The sequence below is a fragment of the Balearica regulorum genome, chromosome 12 (genome assembly GCF_011004875.1).
Source record: "Balearica regulorum gibbericeps isolate bBalReg1 chromosome 12, bBalReg1.pri, whole genome shotgun sequence".
NCBI classification, from domain to species: Eukaryota; Metazoa; Chordata; class Aves; order Gruiformes; family Gruidae; genus Balearica; species Balearica regulorum.
The window spans coordinates 6,938,864-6,957,992 of NC_046195.1; the positions used below are offsets into that span (position 1 = coordinate 6,938,864).

The 19,129-nt window shown below is 37.8% G+C and overlaps 1 protein-coding gene across 6 annotated transcripts in view; it reads right to left on the reverse strand.

Moving 5' to 3' along the window:
- The window catches only part of TJP1 (tight junction protein 1), a 165,563-nt gene that overhangs the window by 23,447 nt on the left and 122,987 nt on the right, over nucleotides 1-19,129 (reverse strand). For all 6 annotated transcript variants that reach the window (XM_075765119.1, XM_075765123.1, XM_075765122.1 and 3 more), the window contains 11 exons: nucleotides 16,554-16,678; nucleotides 16,245-16,347; nucleotides 14,547-14,826; nucleotides 13,843-13,946; nucleotides 12,923-13,091; nucleotides 12,418-12,562; nucleotides 4,814-4,950; nucleotides 2,629-2,734; nucleotides 1,632-1,782; nucleotides 993-1,101; nucleotides 412-631 (listed from right to left, as the gene is read on the reverse strand). In XM_075765119.1, coding sequence (XP_075621234.1) covers nucleotides 412-631; nucleotides 993-1,101; nucleotides 1,632-1,782; nucleotides 2,629-2,734; nucleotides 4,814-4,950; nucleotides 12,418-12,562; nucleotides 12,923-13,091; nucleotides 13,843-13,946; nucleotides 14,547-14,826; nucleotides 16,245-16,347; nucleotides 16,554-16,678 — 1,649 coding nt within the window. The remainder of the gene's footprint in view (nucleotides 1-411; nucleotides 632-992; nucleotides 1,102-1,631; nucleotides 1,783-2,628; nucleotides 2,735-4,813; nucleotides 4,951-12,417; nucleotides 12,563-12,922; nucleotides 13,092-13,842; nucleotides 13,947-14,546; nucleotides 14,827-16,244; nucleotides 16,348-16,553; nucleotides 16,679-19,129) is intronic.

The window sequence follows — 19,129 nt, forward strand, 5'->3', positions numbered from 1 at the left end:
AAGATGACAACAAATCCCAACCAGTTATCAAGTCAGCTTCTGAAGTAATGCTTGACTAGCAAGCTTATACTTCCAAAAACCACTATCACCTGCTGAATCAAGCTTCCACTGTGTCTGTATTAGAAAGTACAAGATTGAACTACTGAGGCTGATATCACATTGCTGAAACTTTTGTAGCCTTGTCTCTAGTACTGAAAAGAAAGTTTTCAGTTTTACTGTGGACTGCACAAGAGTCAAAAGCAAATCCACAGATCAGATATTTAACTTCAATTTGTTTTAACACTTTGTCACTTCTTCTGACTGAACAGTTCTATAAAGTAGTGTCCTGCAGACAAGTCAAATCATTCATTACAGATGTAGAATTTAAAACTGCAGTTTTCAGACAGCAATTTAAGTATTTTTAGATCGTACCTGTTTTTGTTAGGTATGATACCTCTTTCAACTTCCTTATGATTCTTGCCAATTCGAATTGCCAGCCATGAACCCAGTTTGCCATTGTACAGAGTGTCCACCACCCGGAACACTTCACCTTTGTTGAAACTTAGTCCATAAGGAGATTCCTTTTCATATTCAAAATGAGTTCTGATATAGAAAGAATCCCCTACATCAGACTCAACAATGCGACGATAAACTGAAAAAACAAAAAGAAACCGCAAAATATAGTGTTACGTAAGTTCAAGTGATGTCCTATTGCTCACAAGAATTACTCAAAGCAGTGCCTCACCTTAATTCTCCTTGTTTTAAAATATACAGTATTACTTCAAGAAGCCTTAATGTCTCAGGGCTGCTCTATTTTAAGCAGCATAACTATTAATAGAAAACTCTACCAACATAAATTCAACTTTCACAGTCAAAAATGTGGTGTTAGCGCAAGGTTAACATTCTTCATAAGGTGCCAATTTCCTGCGAGGCAGAAGTTAGTCATCATTTGCTATACTTTTTGTGCTGTTCCAAGCAGTCTACTGCATTGCTCCCAATATACAAATATTTACCGTCTTTTTTCTTCTGTGCCAAAATGGTTACTTCTTCACCTTTCGGAAGATCAAGCAAAAAAAGGACAGCTTCTTCTCTGATGATATTTGTGAAGTCTACGTTATTTACCTGGTATCAATGAAGTAATCAGTTTGATTTAGCATACAACATTACAACAGAGATTTAACTTTATAATGGGAAATTTAAATCAATTTCTTGCTATGATTTTGTTTCATACATACACACCAAGCGCATGTATCTGAAGATGTACCTTGTACCTTTAAATAGTCTCACTTTATTTCTTGATAAAAGCATAGCTTCCAGAATAATAGGTAGTTCTTCATTTTATATTCTTTAGCTCAATACTATGGAGCACTTCTAAACATTAATAACATACAGAGCCCTCTGTCAATTTAGTGACTCAACAGTTAAAAAAACCAAACAACTTCATCAACTGAATTAGTCTAAGAAATTATAAGTAAAACTTACTAATCTTCCTAGCAACAGTACAGTAATAGGAGATTTTGCTGCTATTATCTAGTAAGTACATACAGAAAAAAAAATCTGTATGAACTACAAAGGCAATATATTCAACAATACAGAAGGAAAACCTACTTTGGTACAACAAAACATTTGTACTGTTATTGGTTCTGACATACCCTGAGAATCTGGTCTCCTTCCTCTAATCCTTCTTTTGCTGCAGGGCTGTCTTCCAGAACACCAGCTACAAATATACCAACATCGTTGCCACCTGCTAGTCGCAAGCCCACACTGTCTCCTTTTCTGAATTTTACCAGTTTCATGCTTGGCCTGGAGATTTAGAAAATATTCCACTTAGAAGTGTAATAGCGTAAAATATCTTGGTAATTTGAGACTGAACACATGCAAAGAACCAATTAGCCTATTGTTTAAATTAGATGATATTATGCTATGCATACCGTTAACTGCTTATCAACTGCAGCATTACAACCCACTCATTAGCAGCACTTTGAAAAACCCACCTGTATTTACTTGTTTAGTGGGGTTTGTTTGTCTTATGCTCATACAGTGATTTAAGTGAGGCACTTTGACACACTCTTCCAAACTTGTTCCTCCTATTAAAAGGACTGTGCTGGCATATAGATCTATTTTGGCTCTAAAGAGATTAGGATGAATTTGAGATGAAACCAAACTAGAATCTATTCTCATGCACACTCATGTCCCTAAAGGAGATCATGGTTGAAGTACGCTCATTTCCACATCATGACTTTGCACATTTCTGCAGTCACCTTAATAATTGGAGAGCAATGAATAATGAAAGGAAGAGAACATGCTACAGTATCTCTCCTCCTTCTGGAGACGTGGACAGGGCAGGAGACGTGAGGGTGCCCAGGGAGAGATAAAACACCACAAATTCTTATCAGCAGTTGATCATTGTAACTGCTCATTTCCATAGAAAATTAATAGATTTAAAAATGGTATATTACACAATATAAGTGCCAACAAGGCTCAGGAATAAACCTGAAGCCTTCATCCTAATATTTCTGAACAGAAGCATCAGGTCAGCACACTGGACTTTACATCAGACCATTTATACAGGTTATTTATCACCTTGCATAAAAACTTGGTTTGCTCAAGGACCAGACAGATTTTGAATAGAGTTTAAAGTTACATTACCGTAGCATTCCATCTTCATGGGTTGAATTGGGTAAAGGACCATCGGATGGACTGACTGGTAAATCCACATCTGGCTGACCTCCTTGTGCATACACTGGCTTTGGTTCTATTAAAATATCAAAAGATTTCAAGTGTCCGTTTGGTCATTTAAAGATGAGAAAGTAAAGCTTAACTTAAGAGCTTTATGACTTCTTCAGTAGCCTTCCTCTACTGTACTTAAACTGACTTAAAGCTGAAAGTCAAATACTAGAAACTTAGAAGACACACTCACCATGCCATTCAAAGCAGCATGATTACTGGCCTAATTATTACTTCAGTAAATATCCCAAGACTTCCTTTGTACTTCATTAAGTACTCTGAACACCATAAAACGACAAGAACTAGAAGGCTCCATGCTCACAAAACCTCCTTCAACCCTGCTGTTTCTCACCTTGATTTATCTGACTTAACTTGCTCATTTTCCATTGGCTCTCTTCCCTCAAGAATTCAATTTTGGAAATGAAAATACCACAAACACTTGAACTACTGCTGCATGCCTTTAGGTTGGCAGATTTTTGTCCTTACCATATAGTAAAACATCATTTTAAGTCTTTAGTGACCCTTTCCTAGCCTAAGCCTCTGATGATCCCCCTGAACAAATACTCTCCTTCCACCCTCCCTTGACACAATCAACCATGACAGTCATCTCGCCCTTAGTCTAAGCAGCAAACTGTCACAGAATTCGCCAACTACTTTTCTAACCACATTTTCATTACAGTCTTTGAAAGATCCTAATTTCCCTAGAGCTTTCTGTGAGGCTGTTAAAGGATTATGCCCTTTATTGCACCTTATTATCTCAGACTATGTATTACAGCAAGTTAATTTTATCTGCAGATACTAAATTAAATGTTATCTTTACATACTGGCCTGCATGTCCTCCCATCCAAACTAAGTGTTTCCATGTGCCTCTTCCCATTCACTCAAGAACAGAGCATTTCTTCTTCCTCACTAACCAACAAAACCCCCACAGTACTTATTACTTGCTTGCCAGTCCCTCAAACCAATTATTACTACATTACTCTGGATTAAGAACCATCTCAAGGGTCTCCTATCCTGGCTAGCTTTGTATTATGACAATTATTTATCTTCTACAGAATTCATCTTTCTAATCTCACTACCACACCCTTTTTTTATCTTGGCAAAAATAAACTTAGCTCATTTGCATCTTTTCATAACACCACTGCAAAAGGTCACCTCCTATGACAATTTTTAATCACGTCTGCTGCATCAGATAATCTATTGTTCTCATTTTCAAGATCTTTCAGAGCCTATCAACATCATAACTCTTCCAATTTGTCACCAAGCTAACGAATACTACATGCAGAAGTATCACTGCTCATCCCTTAAGTCTTCAAATATTTTCAAGCTGGAATGTGCTTTTTCTCACTCTATCCAGTCTTTCAAGAAAAGCTCCCTCTAAACCATCTGCATAGCTCCCCCTTTCTCCACAAGTGTCTCAGTCTGTAAACAACAATCTTAAGTCAGCCTGCCTAGAACAGTGTCCTGGCACCATATAATCTTATGTTCTTTCTTTCTTTTTTATACCAACTGGCTTTTATCTGCTGCCATTAAGCTTATTCTTCCCTTTTGGAAAAAAGGAAGGAGATTTTGTTCCAGTTTTATTAGTTGTACTGCACTTGTTAAAATGCTTTCTTGGTCCATGACTGTAGTAAGTGCTACAGTAACAAAGCATTTCAGAGTGGTTTCAGTTGTGTCTTTGGAACAGTAGTTCTAAACAGGCTTAGCTACACCCTTGTTTAAATACAGTCTGCTACCGTAACCCAAAAGAACCAGTTTACTGATTGACTCTCAGAAAAAGAGATGACAGATTTTGACCTTGCTTGAGAAATCAGGACAAAAAACTCTTTACAACCATCACCTATAAATACAGCTCTAAACACTGAAGTTTGACCCCTGTATAATTGGCAGACCTCACAGCTTGTGTTTTCAGGACTGAAACTAAGATATAAATGGGGTTACAGTTACAAAGACTGATCGTATTCAGAAATAAAAATAATTAGGACTTGGTCTGACTCAAAACTTTAGAAATCATTCCACAAATATGCAATGGTATAAAATCTTTACTGGTCATCCATTCTCAACAACATACATAATTTTTATATATATATATATTTAATGTTTTTACCTGGGAGTGGTGGAGTTTGTTTTTCAGTTCTTTCGACTGCCACCTCTTCCACAGTTTTAGAAATATCGTCTGCATTCTTTACAGGTGTAGAGACAGCTCCTGGTTTAGTTATTCTCTCATCTTCTCTGCTTCGAAGACTATATTAGAAAAAAAAGATTCCACTCTGCATATAGAATTGTTTCTATGACTTTGGTCTACTAAGACTAAAGAATAAATCCTTTCATTCACAAAGTCCAGGTTTGGTGGACAAGGAATTACCAAGTGCTATTTAACACTGTTTTTTCTTAGACTATGACATTATCAATAACTGTTACCATTTCTAAATCTGAGCATTTTGTCCCTAATGTTATATTAATAAAGGACTTCTCTAGATACGGCTACTTAAAAAGAGGAAGGACATGGTGAAACAGACTGCCCTCTGCTTCAAGCACAGAAGTCATACACATGTGCTGTATACTGAAAGCTATATAAGAAATTGAGAAGCAAATGGAAGAAGGGGAGAAGAGCAGTTGCAATGGTCTTTTTCTCACCCCTCCCCGTAGAAGTCATGCATTTTTGGACTTAATTCTTAGGCTTTGCTGTGATCAAGTTAATTTATTTTCTCCTTGGTACAGCTACTGCCCTGGAAAACAAGTGCTGCTGGTGTGGCTCTTGGCAGGGCTTTGTAGAGATAAAAGGAAGAACACAAAGATGCCTCTGATTTCTCAGTCAGAGAGGATGAGGCGTTCAAGCCACAGCTACTGCAAGACAGGAGTGCTTCTCGTCCACGTATTTTAGTAAAAAGACAACTCGCTGCTTCTTATGTGTTTCCTATACAGTGTACAAGAAAAGCGTATATGACGATAAAAAAAATCTCTTGTTCTTTAAATGATGAGAACAAACTAAAGCTCAAAAGAACACATTCCTTTAGCTCAAAAGATCAGATATTTTCCTATTGTTAGAGGTACCAGCTGTACCTCCATAGCAGACCTGAACAGAACATAGGCTGTATGTTGAAATGTTAACTGTTACACTGCTATCTGTTGAACAGTAAATAAAAGTCAGAGCAGATAAACATTAAATAATCAGTTGGAAAACCAAAAGTAGACCAATATACCAAAAAGTCGTAATTCCAGAGCATGTACCTTCTTAAAAAAAGTCACAAGATGCTCAAAATTTCTGTTCAATTCCTGAGAGCTAGCAAATAAGCAAGGAGATAACAAGTATTTGAGAGAAGACAGACTCAAACAAATCACAGCTTTTTACATAGTATCAGATTTAATTGGCCAGGAGGGGAAAAAAATGTACTTCCTTAAAGATAACAATGGCTTCATCAGTAGGTGCAAGTCCATCTCAGAAAGGAGGTCTGTATCAGGAAGGGAGGGGGAAGAAAAGTATTTTCACTACCAACAACTAGGTGGTGCTACTAGGCAATAATGAGTATCACTTTCCATAAAGGACAAATGTATCCAAAGCAATCCAGAGTAAAGACTGTTTATTTTAATCAGAACTGATACTTCATGAGTTGGAAGTATGACCTAGGAAAAAGATCCCAGCAAATCTACTCATCCAACATGTGCGAGAAAGAATAAAAGAAATAGCAAACATCTAAATACAAGCAGAATGTTTCAAACTTCACATTGCTTCAGTAAAGCACATCAGAAACAACATTTAGCTATTCAGCAAAGGCATACTAAGAGTTTTCAGCACTTTCTTCTGCCAGTTTTAAAACTGTGCCTGAAGGCAGCTAAAAAACCCAGAGTACAGAAAAATACTGCAAATCACTACAACAATTTGGGAAGACACAGGCATCCTTGCATTGTAAACAACCATCTTGTTAGAAGTCATTGGTAAAAACAAGTACAGTGGCCTAATTTTTTAAAAACCTTATTTGTGCCTTTTTTTATTCAGATAAATCCCTTTTTGGGGGCTTCCAGAGCTGATTAAAATGATGTTAAAACTATTATGTCTAGCAAAATGAAAAGCAAGCATTTATCCTTCTACTTTGCTCCCTAACTTCACTGGTAAAAAATTTCCTTATTCTTCTTTCAGATTTCCAGCATATTCTCATTTGTACATAAAATTAAGTGCATAAGCTAAAAGTTTATGTATTTTACTTCCAGTATTAGTCTAAAATATGACTGGACTCCTCATTCCCTTGAAAATAGTTCCTGGCTCATTGAAAAGGACACATACATTTAGCTGTTTAAATGCATACTAAGTGTCTTATAAACAACAAAAAAATCCTGCAGTAGTATAAGCTACAACTAATTCCCCTCCTCATACAAAGATGTTTGGGTAATGAGCACTAGTTAATGAGATATTACAGAACATTTCCCCATGAGCCCCCTCTACTTTTTTCCAAACATGTCCTAACACTTAACAGAAGCATTATTCCAGAATAGTATCATCTCTGGTTTGTTTTCAAAACAAGGCCAAAAATACTGCAGTTACTACACAAGGACAAAGTTCTTTTTACATTTCCTCTCCACACAGTCCAAAACTACTGTAATTTTATGCTGCTTCTATACCTGCATATATCATAAAAGAGCATAAATAAGGAAGAAAACTGCTCTCAAGAACAGTAAGTAAAATACAGACACTGAGAGCATAGCACAGAAGAGAGGCAGGTAAATATCTGAAGCAATATGCTTCTAGACTGGGCTACTGTTATGTGTGTAGGCAAATACACACTGCCAACTGAAATGCGTGCAAAAGATCAGTTTCACTATACGAGACAACAAACTTTAAATGGGAGAAAGCCAACAGAAACAATTGTGATAGAACAAAAAGGAAAAGTCAGAACAGAACAGCAAGAGAGTAGAATTTTTCTTGATTTTGCTTAAATTGCCTAGTAAGCACTGAATATTTCACAACTTGATGATGTCACTGGTTCTCCATGATGGAAACATGTTAAAAACTGACAGCTGCACTTCCCAGGAGACAGAAGTGTTGTTCACTGTGTGCACCGTGCCAATATTGTTCAACATCCGTGCTGTGTCAGGGCCCCCTTTAAGTCACTTCCCCCCCCCAGTTTTGTTGTTTTTTTTTTTCCCCCAAGCATGCCTAACAGAAGCACTTTTCAATAACCTTCAGTCACAAAACGCAGTCAGCTATACACTAGTGCCATTAACTGTGGCTATGACTTCAGAACAAAAAAGATTGTCTGCAACACACCATTAGAATGTTTGCTTGCACAGAAAATGTTTTCAAAAATATGAATATGCAGGCGCTTTCCAAATGTGTTTTAGCACATCTCAAACTGTCTAGCATGAGAAGATGTAAGAGCATCTTCCTAAATACATTCCAAGTAGGGTTGACTTTTGTCCTATATTCCAGTTTTTCTACTTGTTTTGAAAATGGACAGAACAACAAATTTCTCACACTATCTATAAACTGACAACTGTATTACAGAAGTGGACCTCATCCTTTCAGGAGTAAGGATGACCTCTACAGGGATTTCTTCAAGCTACTACATCATTCTCGCTGAAGTGTTAAACATATTAGAAAACCTTTTTACTATTTCAGTACCCAGGTGAGGAAGGCAGCATAGGAGAGTTCCCAAGTGGGAGATCTTTCAATTGGTAAAGGGCCACCCAGAGATGCGATTTAGTACACCAAAATGCCACTTTTATAAATGTCACTTTTCAGGATGGGTCACACCCAAAGCTTATCTAGCTCAACAACTTGTTACTGCCAGCAGTAAGACCAGAGAGGTAAGAAAGAACGTATATGATACTTCCCTGCCAAGTACTCTCCAACTTCAGGTGTAGAGACCTCTCTTGTTCATTCTAGCTTTTTAAGTACAGCTCTTAACAGATTATACAAAGTTGCTCTACATTATCTGACGTTCTAAAGAAAACTACAAGTGCTATTTAATGCTTTGATAGAATGTTCAAATAGCAATTGTTATGGAAATTCTATACCCAGGAAAACTGCAGGCACACTGGTGTACATACCAGTATGGAATACTGAAAGAGGAACACCACTGAAGAGTCTGCCAGATCCCAAAGCAATACTGAAGCAAGTCTGCTGGTAGATTTCTGTACTCTAGTGTGCACCTAGATGTCTTCGTCTGTAGTTAAGCTTGTATGAAAGAACTAAGAGGATTCCCCTGGAATTTCTCTCCACATTAACATATAAATACTTGGCAGAACAGGATCTAAGTAAAGACTCGTTATCTTCAACACATTTTTTTTATGTCCTCCTTAAGCTCAGTTTGAGGACTTTTTGCACCTTTTCTTCCTCAGCCTGTTGTTCTCAAGTGCTTTTTCCCCCCCCCTCCAGATTTTTTACCAAATTTTAAAAGACAAAGCAGTTGCAACTAATTTGATCTTACAGCAAATTTGAACTTGCACAAATAACCACTACAAAGAAAAGTTGCTTTTAACATGTTTGTCTTTATGTAGCTCAGCGCCCAGATTTTCTGATCTTGAAAGGGACATGTCCAACAGGAAGTTGATCCGTGCCAAGGTAGCTCTTGTTCATGAAGTAGATACAGCGGATGCATTCAGAGCTGAGATAAATTCAAAGTTCCTTCTCAGGAAGGATTTAATTCTTCTGACAGTGTAGTCCATAGGGAGGAAGTGACCATCTATCTAAACCACTGTAATAGGACAGGAAAGAACTAACACTAGGGTATGTCAGTCATAGTTTCAGTTTTGATGGATTTTTATTTTTTCTTCCCTCCACAAGCCCTTTTCACACTGCACTAGAAATGCATCTCAAGAAATAAAGGTTTAAAATCTTACAGAGACCTCACAACCTTCACAATCAAATTTTTGTGGATGTCTCCTAATTTAAGGGTATGTCCAAGAAGGCAACTCTCCAAAGTCAATTTCATTGACATTCTAAACTGTTCAGCAGAACATTCCTAAACATTGATTTTCCTTGCACCTTAACTCAAACACCAGAAACTGTCTTTTTTCATTCCTTCCTTGGAAGAGTCAGAACAAAAAAAAAAAAAAAAACCACACACCTCCCAACACAAACCAAACAGAACAAAACCTTCTTCAAACCTAACATTCTCAACAACAAACAAAAACATTCTTAGACAGCCACATCAAGACATGAAAAAGAAGATGCAGAACACCCATTGATCCTGAACTACCAACACTGCCTTAAAAACCAAAGCTATGGAACTATGATCTTTCACACCTAAAGAATGCCTTGAGTTGGCCAACTGATTTTAATATAAAGAAAGGAAAAAACCGGTAACAGCTCACTTGTATTTTCCTCCAGACACCACAGGGATAAAATAACACCACAAAAGGCCAAAGGGCGCTCTACATTCACTGTGCTTGCCCCTGCTTAGGAAAGCAGTAATTCAATCCATCTAGTCCAAGATAGAAAAACTTATGGCTGAACTTTCATTTTTTTAAGTAATAGGATTCTACTAATCATTAAGAGCATGACAAAACTCTGGAACAAGTAGACGTCTAATTGTACAAACCCTAAGTTATTAGGCCACAGTTAAAGTTACCTCAATAGGCTGAAGAAATGGTTTGACAGGAACCTCATGAAGTTCAACAAGAAATGCAAAGTCCTGCACCTGGGGAGGAACAAGCCCATGCACAAGTATATGCTGAGAGCCACGCAGCTGGAAAACAACTTGGCATGAAGAGACCTGGGGGTCTTGGTGGACACCAAGCTGAACACAAGGCAGCAGCGTGCCCTTGCAGCAAAGGCAGCTGTAATGGTCTCTTGGGCTGCAGCAGGCCAACTGTTGCCAGCTGGTCACAGAGGTGATCCTTCCCCTCTACTCAGCACTGATGAGGCCGTAGCTGGAGGACTGCGTCCAGGTCTGAGTTCCTCGGTACCAGAGAGGCATGGACATGTTGGAGACAGTCCAGTGAAGGGCCACAAAGATGATGAGGGGGCTGGGGCATTTCTCCTCTAAGGAGAGACTGAAGACACCTGGGACGGTTTAGCCTGGAGAAAAGGCTTTTATCTTTTATATATATATAAAAAACAAACTACCTGAAGGGAAGGTGCAAAGAAGATGGAGCCAGGGTCTTTTCAGTGGTGCTCAGTGGCAGGACAAGAGAGGCAATGGGCACAAGCTGAAACACAGGAGGTTCCCTCTCAACATCAGGAAACACTGTTTTACTGAGAGGTTGCCCAAGCACTGGCACAAGTTGCCCAAGGAAGATGTGGACTCTCCATCCTTGGAAGTTATTCAAAAGCACCTGGACACAGTCCTGGCAAGCTGGGTCTAGGTGGCCCTGCCTGAGCAAGGAGGGTAGGACAATATGACATCTGCATGTTCCTTCCAACCTCAACCATTCTGTGATGCTGTGAAAAGAACTTAGAAATGTAAAGATGGCTGGTAAAATTCAAGCTACCCCTCCCTGCATTCCAGCTGTCCTAGTTCTTATGGCTATTTTACTGAGCTAAGAAGTGTGCACTTAAAATGAAGAATCAGGGCATCCCTGTATCTGGGATCCTGCTTTTAAGCTTTTCCCACTAATATGGGGTTCCTACTTGAAAACAAACTTTCAGGCCTTGTGGTCCCTCCAAACAACATACATGGAAAAGACACAAAAATGTCTGTAATGCATAACCACAGCCAGGTGCACATGTAGGTAATGTCTGTCTTGAAGTTTTATTAATCCTTAGAAGACTCTAAAAACCTCGACAGTATAAGTGTGATTTTCCCCCTGGGCAAACAAAATGTTTTTAATAACCAATCAGGAACGTCTCAGTTTTATGGAATAGCCAGCTGCAATTTGTTTTTCAGAATTTCTGACAGCATCTAAAGATATTCAAAAACAGGCTCTGATTTTTGAATTTGCAACAGATCAATTCTAACTTCTGTTCCATAGTCTACGATCACTCGAGGTAAACTTTTCTCTTACAAATATTTAGTAGAACCTAAATCCAACATTGAAATTCTATTTCAATGAATTAAAATATCCATTTCCAAACCATGGAAATGCAAAACAGGACAGATTTATGTTTTTCAAGACTAAATTTTCACATAGCAGAAGAAAAAATTCCAAACTACCATACAACAGATTATTTCTCTTTGAATTAATATAAAATTACTTACCTACTTCAGAATTATCATGAATGTCCCACTACCGAGTTCAAATATTAAAAGCTACATTCCAAAAGCTACATCTGTTGTGCAATACACCTTATTTTGTAGGAATTAAATGTATTCAGAAACATAAGACAACTTTTAAAGAAGGCTAGTGAGGAAAATAAAAAGCCCATACCTAAATAAAGCAAGATTTCAACAAATTTACCCAGGCTGGATATTCCATAGGAACTGTGCTACTAGTCATGTCAAACATGCCTGTAGCTAACTGCTTTCTAAAACCAAAACATAATTGCATATACTTCAATAGCATATATCACTATCAAACTTACATTGTCATTCACACAACCATGCTCTAAGATTATGTTTAAAAATGGGTAACATTGAAGTTAAGGGTTAAATTTCTCCTGAAGTCTAAGAAAGTTTGGATCATTATCAGCTGCATCTCTTGAGAGAAAGAATGCCATATGACAACTACCATAGTTTTGCATCACATTTGTCACACTGTATAAATCCAAGCACTCCTACCACTTATATGTCACATTAAATAGTTGATTCAAAAATAATACAATGCTGCCGTCACCTGCCGTTGCTGGGCTGCTGTGGAGAATGTCTGGAATGGTCTGAAGGCTCTGACCTCTGGTCAGGAGATCGTGAACGACTGCGGCGGGGCCTGTCATGTGATCGGTTGGAATGATCTGATGCCAGCGACTGAATTTCTGAAATGTCTGTTAAATAAAAGTTGTTTTTTCATGAAATGATTGTAATTAAAATGGTGGTGTGACCTGCTCAAATGGAAATAAGCTTTTGCAGAGAATTTTTATGAAGATGTTAAATCTATGTTTATTATCTCAAAACAGCTAAACTTAATATTCCCTGAAAGAACAAACTGCAAGAATAGGAACTGTATCTTTTTCTCCACTGTTTTTGAAGGTGTGGACTTCAGTCACATTCGAACAAGAATTTACCCACATGACAAGCTTACTCCTAACTCTCCTCCCCACCCTCTCATCCCACTTAGGTATTTCACTCTTCACAATACAGGGAATTCTTCTCTCCCTTTGGAAATCAAGTTTATTTATACTCACCATCTCTTTCTGAAGCATTAGCAGAATGAATACTGTCAGAAAGATCAGGAACATTCAACAGTGTAGCTCGTTCATCTCGCTGAACAACCATCTTCAACTTGCCTTTTGACCTTTCTATTAGTGTTTTTGCATCTGCTAAAGACATATTTTCCGTCACTGTGCCATTTATCTGGAACAGAGTAAGAAAAGAGTAGATATAAACTTACTGGGAAAAAACCCAAAACAGTGAATCTCCAATAGAGATAGCGTTTTTCTTTCAGATTATATTTAGAAATAGCTGGACATGTTTATCAAATTACCTCAATACAACGGAAGACTATTGGGGTCATCCAAACTATAACATAATATAGAAAATTATTTTCATCTTTCAAAGACAGAGCCTCTACCACTAAAACAGAACTTTACATATTTTTTTTGAACCAGCACTGCTATACTCAGCAGAGAAAAGAATAGTGTGTTTTTCTGCACCAACACATTCACAGCAGTATCTTAAAATAAAAATTGTTAGCATGCATTAAAAATCCCTGGGTATACTGATTTCTACAAAAATAAAAGTTTAACCTGAAGGCAAGGTCTAGTGTTGCTCAATAGCACAGTTCCACTACATCATATTGTATAACCAATCACATAGGACCAAAGCCTCATACCATCTCAAGTGTTTTCTATTGTGCATTTACAGTGGGCACTATTTGTTTGAATAAGGCCTGGGGAATAATACCAAAAAAAGAACAAAAGGCTTTATAATTTTCCTTTCCCTAGAGAAGCTGATTTATACGTGAATTCATTGATCTTTGAAATGATTTAATAAAAAAATACATTTTCTCCTAGCAATAATTATGCTATTAAGAGATAGCTAATGATAAATGCAGTTATATCAGTGAGGTTTCCTTTTGAACAAATGCCACCACCATTTACTATACCTTGAGTACAACATCTCCTTCCTGAATATTGCCATCTCTTGCTGCCAGGCTATCCTGCGATATTTCTTTCACAAATATGTGGCTTGCCAACCGTAGACCATACTCTTTATATAATAGCAACAAAAGAAAAGAAAACTGATGAAGCTTCAGTAAAAAAAAAAAAAAAAGAGAAGGAAGATATCTGAAGATTTACAATACTGCTTTACACAACATTTACACTGGAAACACAAACAGGAGAGCGCACTTGGCACGTGAAGGGCTGTAGTGGAATTACTCGATGGATTTACCATTGTATCAATCTCTTTCCTAACTCTGCCTGTAATCATAGCTGTTGTTCATTAGCTTAATTTAGATGCTACCTACCTACAGTTTTCCCTCTTTCAAAGACAACAGACACTGAAAACTCAACTAAAGTATATGAAAGGTACATAGCCACTGACTACCTCATGTCAGGTGCACAGTTGGGATTTGTTTATGTGGTATAATACTTTACCCTTAATTAAGCACATGTATTTTGGAATATGAAAAATACCACCAGACGTACAATAGTAGTTAAGTTTTCAGCTAGCTACTAGTAAAATGGGCAAACAGCTATTAACAGCACTGTTCATACAATCCACAAAGCCCTTAACACAGCATTGACTGAAGTAGTTGGCCTTTAAAAACCAGCAAAAGTCTCAGCAAGAGAATTACGTACAAGTTACCTTCATTTTTCCTTGATTTCACCAGTGTTACTTTGGTAGGTTTTGCAGGCTGACTGGAAGTAACCGACCTTCTGTCTGATCTCGGTGATAAGCTTCTCTCTCTGCTAGCACTTCGATCTCTTACCCAGCTCTTCTCATGTCTTCTGTTCGCACTTGGACCACCACGACTGCTTCTTGGATCACGTATCTCTTCATCATAGCTATCATCCTCATTTTCAGAGGCTGGTTCAGGTTCTGGTCGAGCCACTGGAATCTGAATTTTCTTCATCCTTCGGATAGTCTGCAACCAAACACCAGATATCAGCCTCTGGCTGTGTAATACTAGTGGTGTTACTAAATGTCAGAAGCCTAGTCAACCCCAAAACTCAAAAGGAAACATACAGATATATTTGTGACAGCTCTGAATTCTTGCATCCTCATTATAAAATTCTATCTAATTGATACAGGAGATTCACCAATACAGATTACTAGAAACCTGTTGTTTGAGGGGATGGGTATGTGTGTTTTTACAGTTGTTTTAGTCCTTTTTTGCTTCTGCAGAAGTAGCTAAAGAACAACAGCCATTGTAGCATAACGCAATACTCTGTCTTCACAGAGCCGCACGTTTGAATGCCCTCTCTCTTTGCTGAAACCCACAACTCAGTTACTGGCACTGCTAAAATCTACTTTTGCTAACATGTAATCTACTGTATACACAGTGTGTTATTGACAGTAATTCCCAACTTCGAAGCCTCCCAATCTTCCAAAGCTATGTTTATGCAAGCCACAGAGGAAGGGGAACATTCCCACTGAAAGTTCAAAGTTGGTTTACATTGATGTAGACGGCTGTTTCCAGAGTAAGACCCAACCCTGCTTAGAGGTTTATTTGCTGTGTGTTACAGAACTGAACCAAGTTATAAAGTTTTCATAAATTACTTTTCTCTGCATAAGTCTACACACCAAATACTTAAAGATACTGAAAGCCCTGCATAGCTCACCGCACATTTGTGTGAGCTTTAAAGAATTGCTAAATCTACAAATGCAAAACACAATTTTTTGCAACTGTATTGAAGCACACAAGAGTACTAGAAATCTGTCAGCATTAAAGCTTTTCTACAAGCCCTAGAAACCTGTTTTTCTGAATTAAGAAGATATTACACATTGTGTATCTGAGTTCTATCTTTTGTAACATAAATCTCAAACTTCTACAGAAAGCCGGATTACTACCCTTTAGTGATGACCTGTTCTGTTTTACAAAGTTCAAAAGCCAACCACTTTGAATAAGCCTACAAATTACAGGAATTAAGGTAATTATACTTTATTTTGGCAAACTGTTTACTGAGCATAAAAAGAACTATGTTCATGCCCGACTAGTGGGTAACGTTCTTTAGCATACACCATCCGTTGAATAAACTTGACAAGAGTGCACTCAAGTAAGCAAAGCTGAGAACTGAGCTTTTGGCCAACTGAGAACTTTATCGTAAAGAAAAGGAGTCTGATGCATCCAGTGCCACGCTACTCAAACATCAGCATTCACATTTTACAAGAAGTTTGCGTGACCCACGTGATAAACATACCATGATCATCACTTAAACCTGAAGCATCACATTAGAGTACCTTGCATCATGCATGCATTTCATAGCAGACATTATACCGTTTCACTTTTGCTCTATAACTATGGAATTTAAGTAAGCTTAAATCTTTAAGATATTCACTTACAATTTTGGCATTCTTCCCACTTTTCCTCAGCTGCTGAACAGCAAATGCATGCTCGACATTATCCATTGAAACTCCATTAACCATTGCAACACGGTCATTTTCTCTAAATGAAGAGCATCACAACATAAACACTTTAGGCCAAGGGGAAATACTGGGCAATGGGTGTCCCTGAACAAACTAATTGTATTATAAGCCTATTATGCAAACAGTTACAGATGATATCTTGAGAGCAAAACAATTGAGAGGTTAAGCTGCCACTGAAAAGATGAATGCCCCCAAATCAGAATCCAGGTATAGTCTGGAACTTACTGTAGTAGTCCTTCAGCTGGGCCTCCTTTCAGCACATCAGAAATAACTATTGACGTCTCACCACTCTGAAAGTGAGGATTATCTCTTCCTCCAGATATTGCAATACCAAATCCAAATCCAGGGGCCTATAATGTAACAAAGAAATATTTTTACTTTCTAAGATTTACATGGTCACAATTCACATTCCTGTGTCAAACACAAAATGTCATGTGTGATAAATACAACTTTTTGGAAGAAGGAGGGATGAATGAACTATGCAATGCTATGCAATCCAAGAACAGGCAAGAGATTAAAAACAATAAAAAACACTTTTAGTCTGAAATCTCTGCCTTCAAACTACCCAATCTCTCCCAAGAGCAAAATATCAGAGTTCCCATTTGCACTTTTACGGCCTAGGCCTCAGGTGGTGATCAGTAAGAGCTTAATCTTCAGTAAGCACAACACACTATAACACCGCGTTGAGATACCGATCCAAATACCGATTCAAACCCGTATCACTTCCTGCACCACTTTCTTTGAGGTGTCACATTATGGTATTTACCCAGCTTGACCTCGCTTAGCTCAGGAACTGACAGGATCCCAGCATACAGCAGTATGACTGCAGGCTCAGTTCTTCGGAATAATACCAAGATCACTTGTACCACTAAATACATCAAAACCTTGTCAAGCACTTGCAAATCATCTGCATCTTAACAAAAGTAATTTGCTTCAATCTTTTCCCTCTAGGGTGACCTGCCACTACAGCAAGGTCAATGCCTCTGAAAAGTTATTCCTGTTAGATATTTCAAGATACAACAATGATGCTTACATTTCTGCCTGGAAGCAGTGAGGGTGGGAAATAAACCTTCTAAATATAACTGATGTGCAAACTGTCTAGCTCTTCCATCATTGCTCAGAAAACATTGTCAGAAGGATATTACCATTTAAATGCCGTATTTTGCTCAAGAATTTATTTTGAAATTTTCAACTATGCAAAATAGAGTCACTGAATGGAAAAGATCAGGTTTCAGTCAATTCCTCCTCTCTATTTCACACAGCATACACTCCATGCTGGCAGACTTATTCTTTTCGTTTTGTGACTTCAACAAATGCGACCCAGCTTTAGCAATGAGTTTCATAACCTTACAGTGACAGCAGAATAATATGGCAGTCTGCATCTGTAAGACACAGGATGTTCAGCTTTTTGGACAGTAATTACTGCTCAGAAAAGCTGTTTCCCATATTCCCCCCAAAACAGAGGTCAGAAAAAGATGGTCCAGATTTAGCCTGTAAGCAGTGAATAGGACCATGCAGTATTAAAACAAAGATTTGGAGATTCACTGTTCAGAAATTTCTTTCAATAGTTAGCAAATACTGTTACCAGGTATGAAGGATGCAAGTTGGTCCAAGAAGAGTGGGGAGGGGTACACCTTATTGCTTCTTTTACATTCATTTTCATGCATTAAAGGAAGACTGGACATCTTTTCAAGATGCATTCCAGCCAGATCAATCAGAAATCATGGCTGGGATTCTGGAATTACTAAGTGAAACCCTGCCCCATGCAGGAGGACAGTCTAAAGGACCATAATGACTACTTATGACCAGAGTTGAGGTTTTCTTTCATTTTTCAAATAGCCAAAGAGAATATGCAATAGCTTATGAAAATATGAAACAAAATCCCCTTTCAAGGCAGTAATGTTTCCCCTTTCTCATGCCACTGCTTCATCTTTCAGTTTTCCATTACTGTAACACAGAAAATTCAGTTTGCACTGTATTTGGGTGGGGAAGGAAAGGGATAAGAAAGAAAACAAAGACATTTATGTCAAACTTCATTTAAATATTATCTTTCCTAACACCTTAAAAAAATTCTCATAGCTCTTCACTCATGAAAAAACCCCCACAATCATCAGGCTAAGGCCAGCAGAGATGCAGAAACTCACTGTAAACATGATCTTGCTGCTTGCCATTCCATTTTTTTTTAAGAGTAGATTTACAAACCAAATCACCAATACTAAGATGACTAGTTTCATACTTTAATGTTGTTCTTTTCAAGATGCTCTGAAACAGTCATATACAGACAGCAGTCAGAGACTACAAGTCAGAACAAGGCTTGCTAATAACACAAATTGAAGTCTTAAGAAATACTCCAAATTAGAAAGTTGAAATAAAACCCTGAATCTTTTTGAAAGTTTAAGAACTCAAATAAGAAGCCTTCCACTAAGCCTACTACTTTTCATTTGATCCTGCTGCCTACCACCATCGTAAGAGATAAATGATAAACTGAACTACCCTCAGAAAACTGAGCCTAGCTCCTAGACCTATCTGGAAACAGCAAGATGTTGATCACTACAGATTATACAAGACAAACATGTATCTTACTTAAAAAAAAAATAATGCAATTTTACTTATCTGCCACATCAGGAATTTATCTGTCAGTTGTTGTAGTAACAACACAAGGAAAAAAAGAGAACTGACCTATTTTGCTCTCCCACAGTAAGGCAGCATGGGAGAAGTAAAAAGGTATGTACATACCTGGTTTCTGTCCTTTGGGGGAAGGAGACACATCTAACAGACACACAGAACTTGAGTTTCAAGTA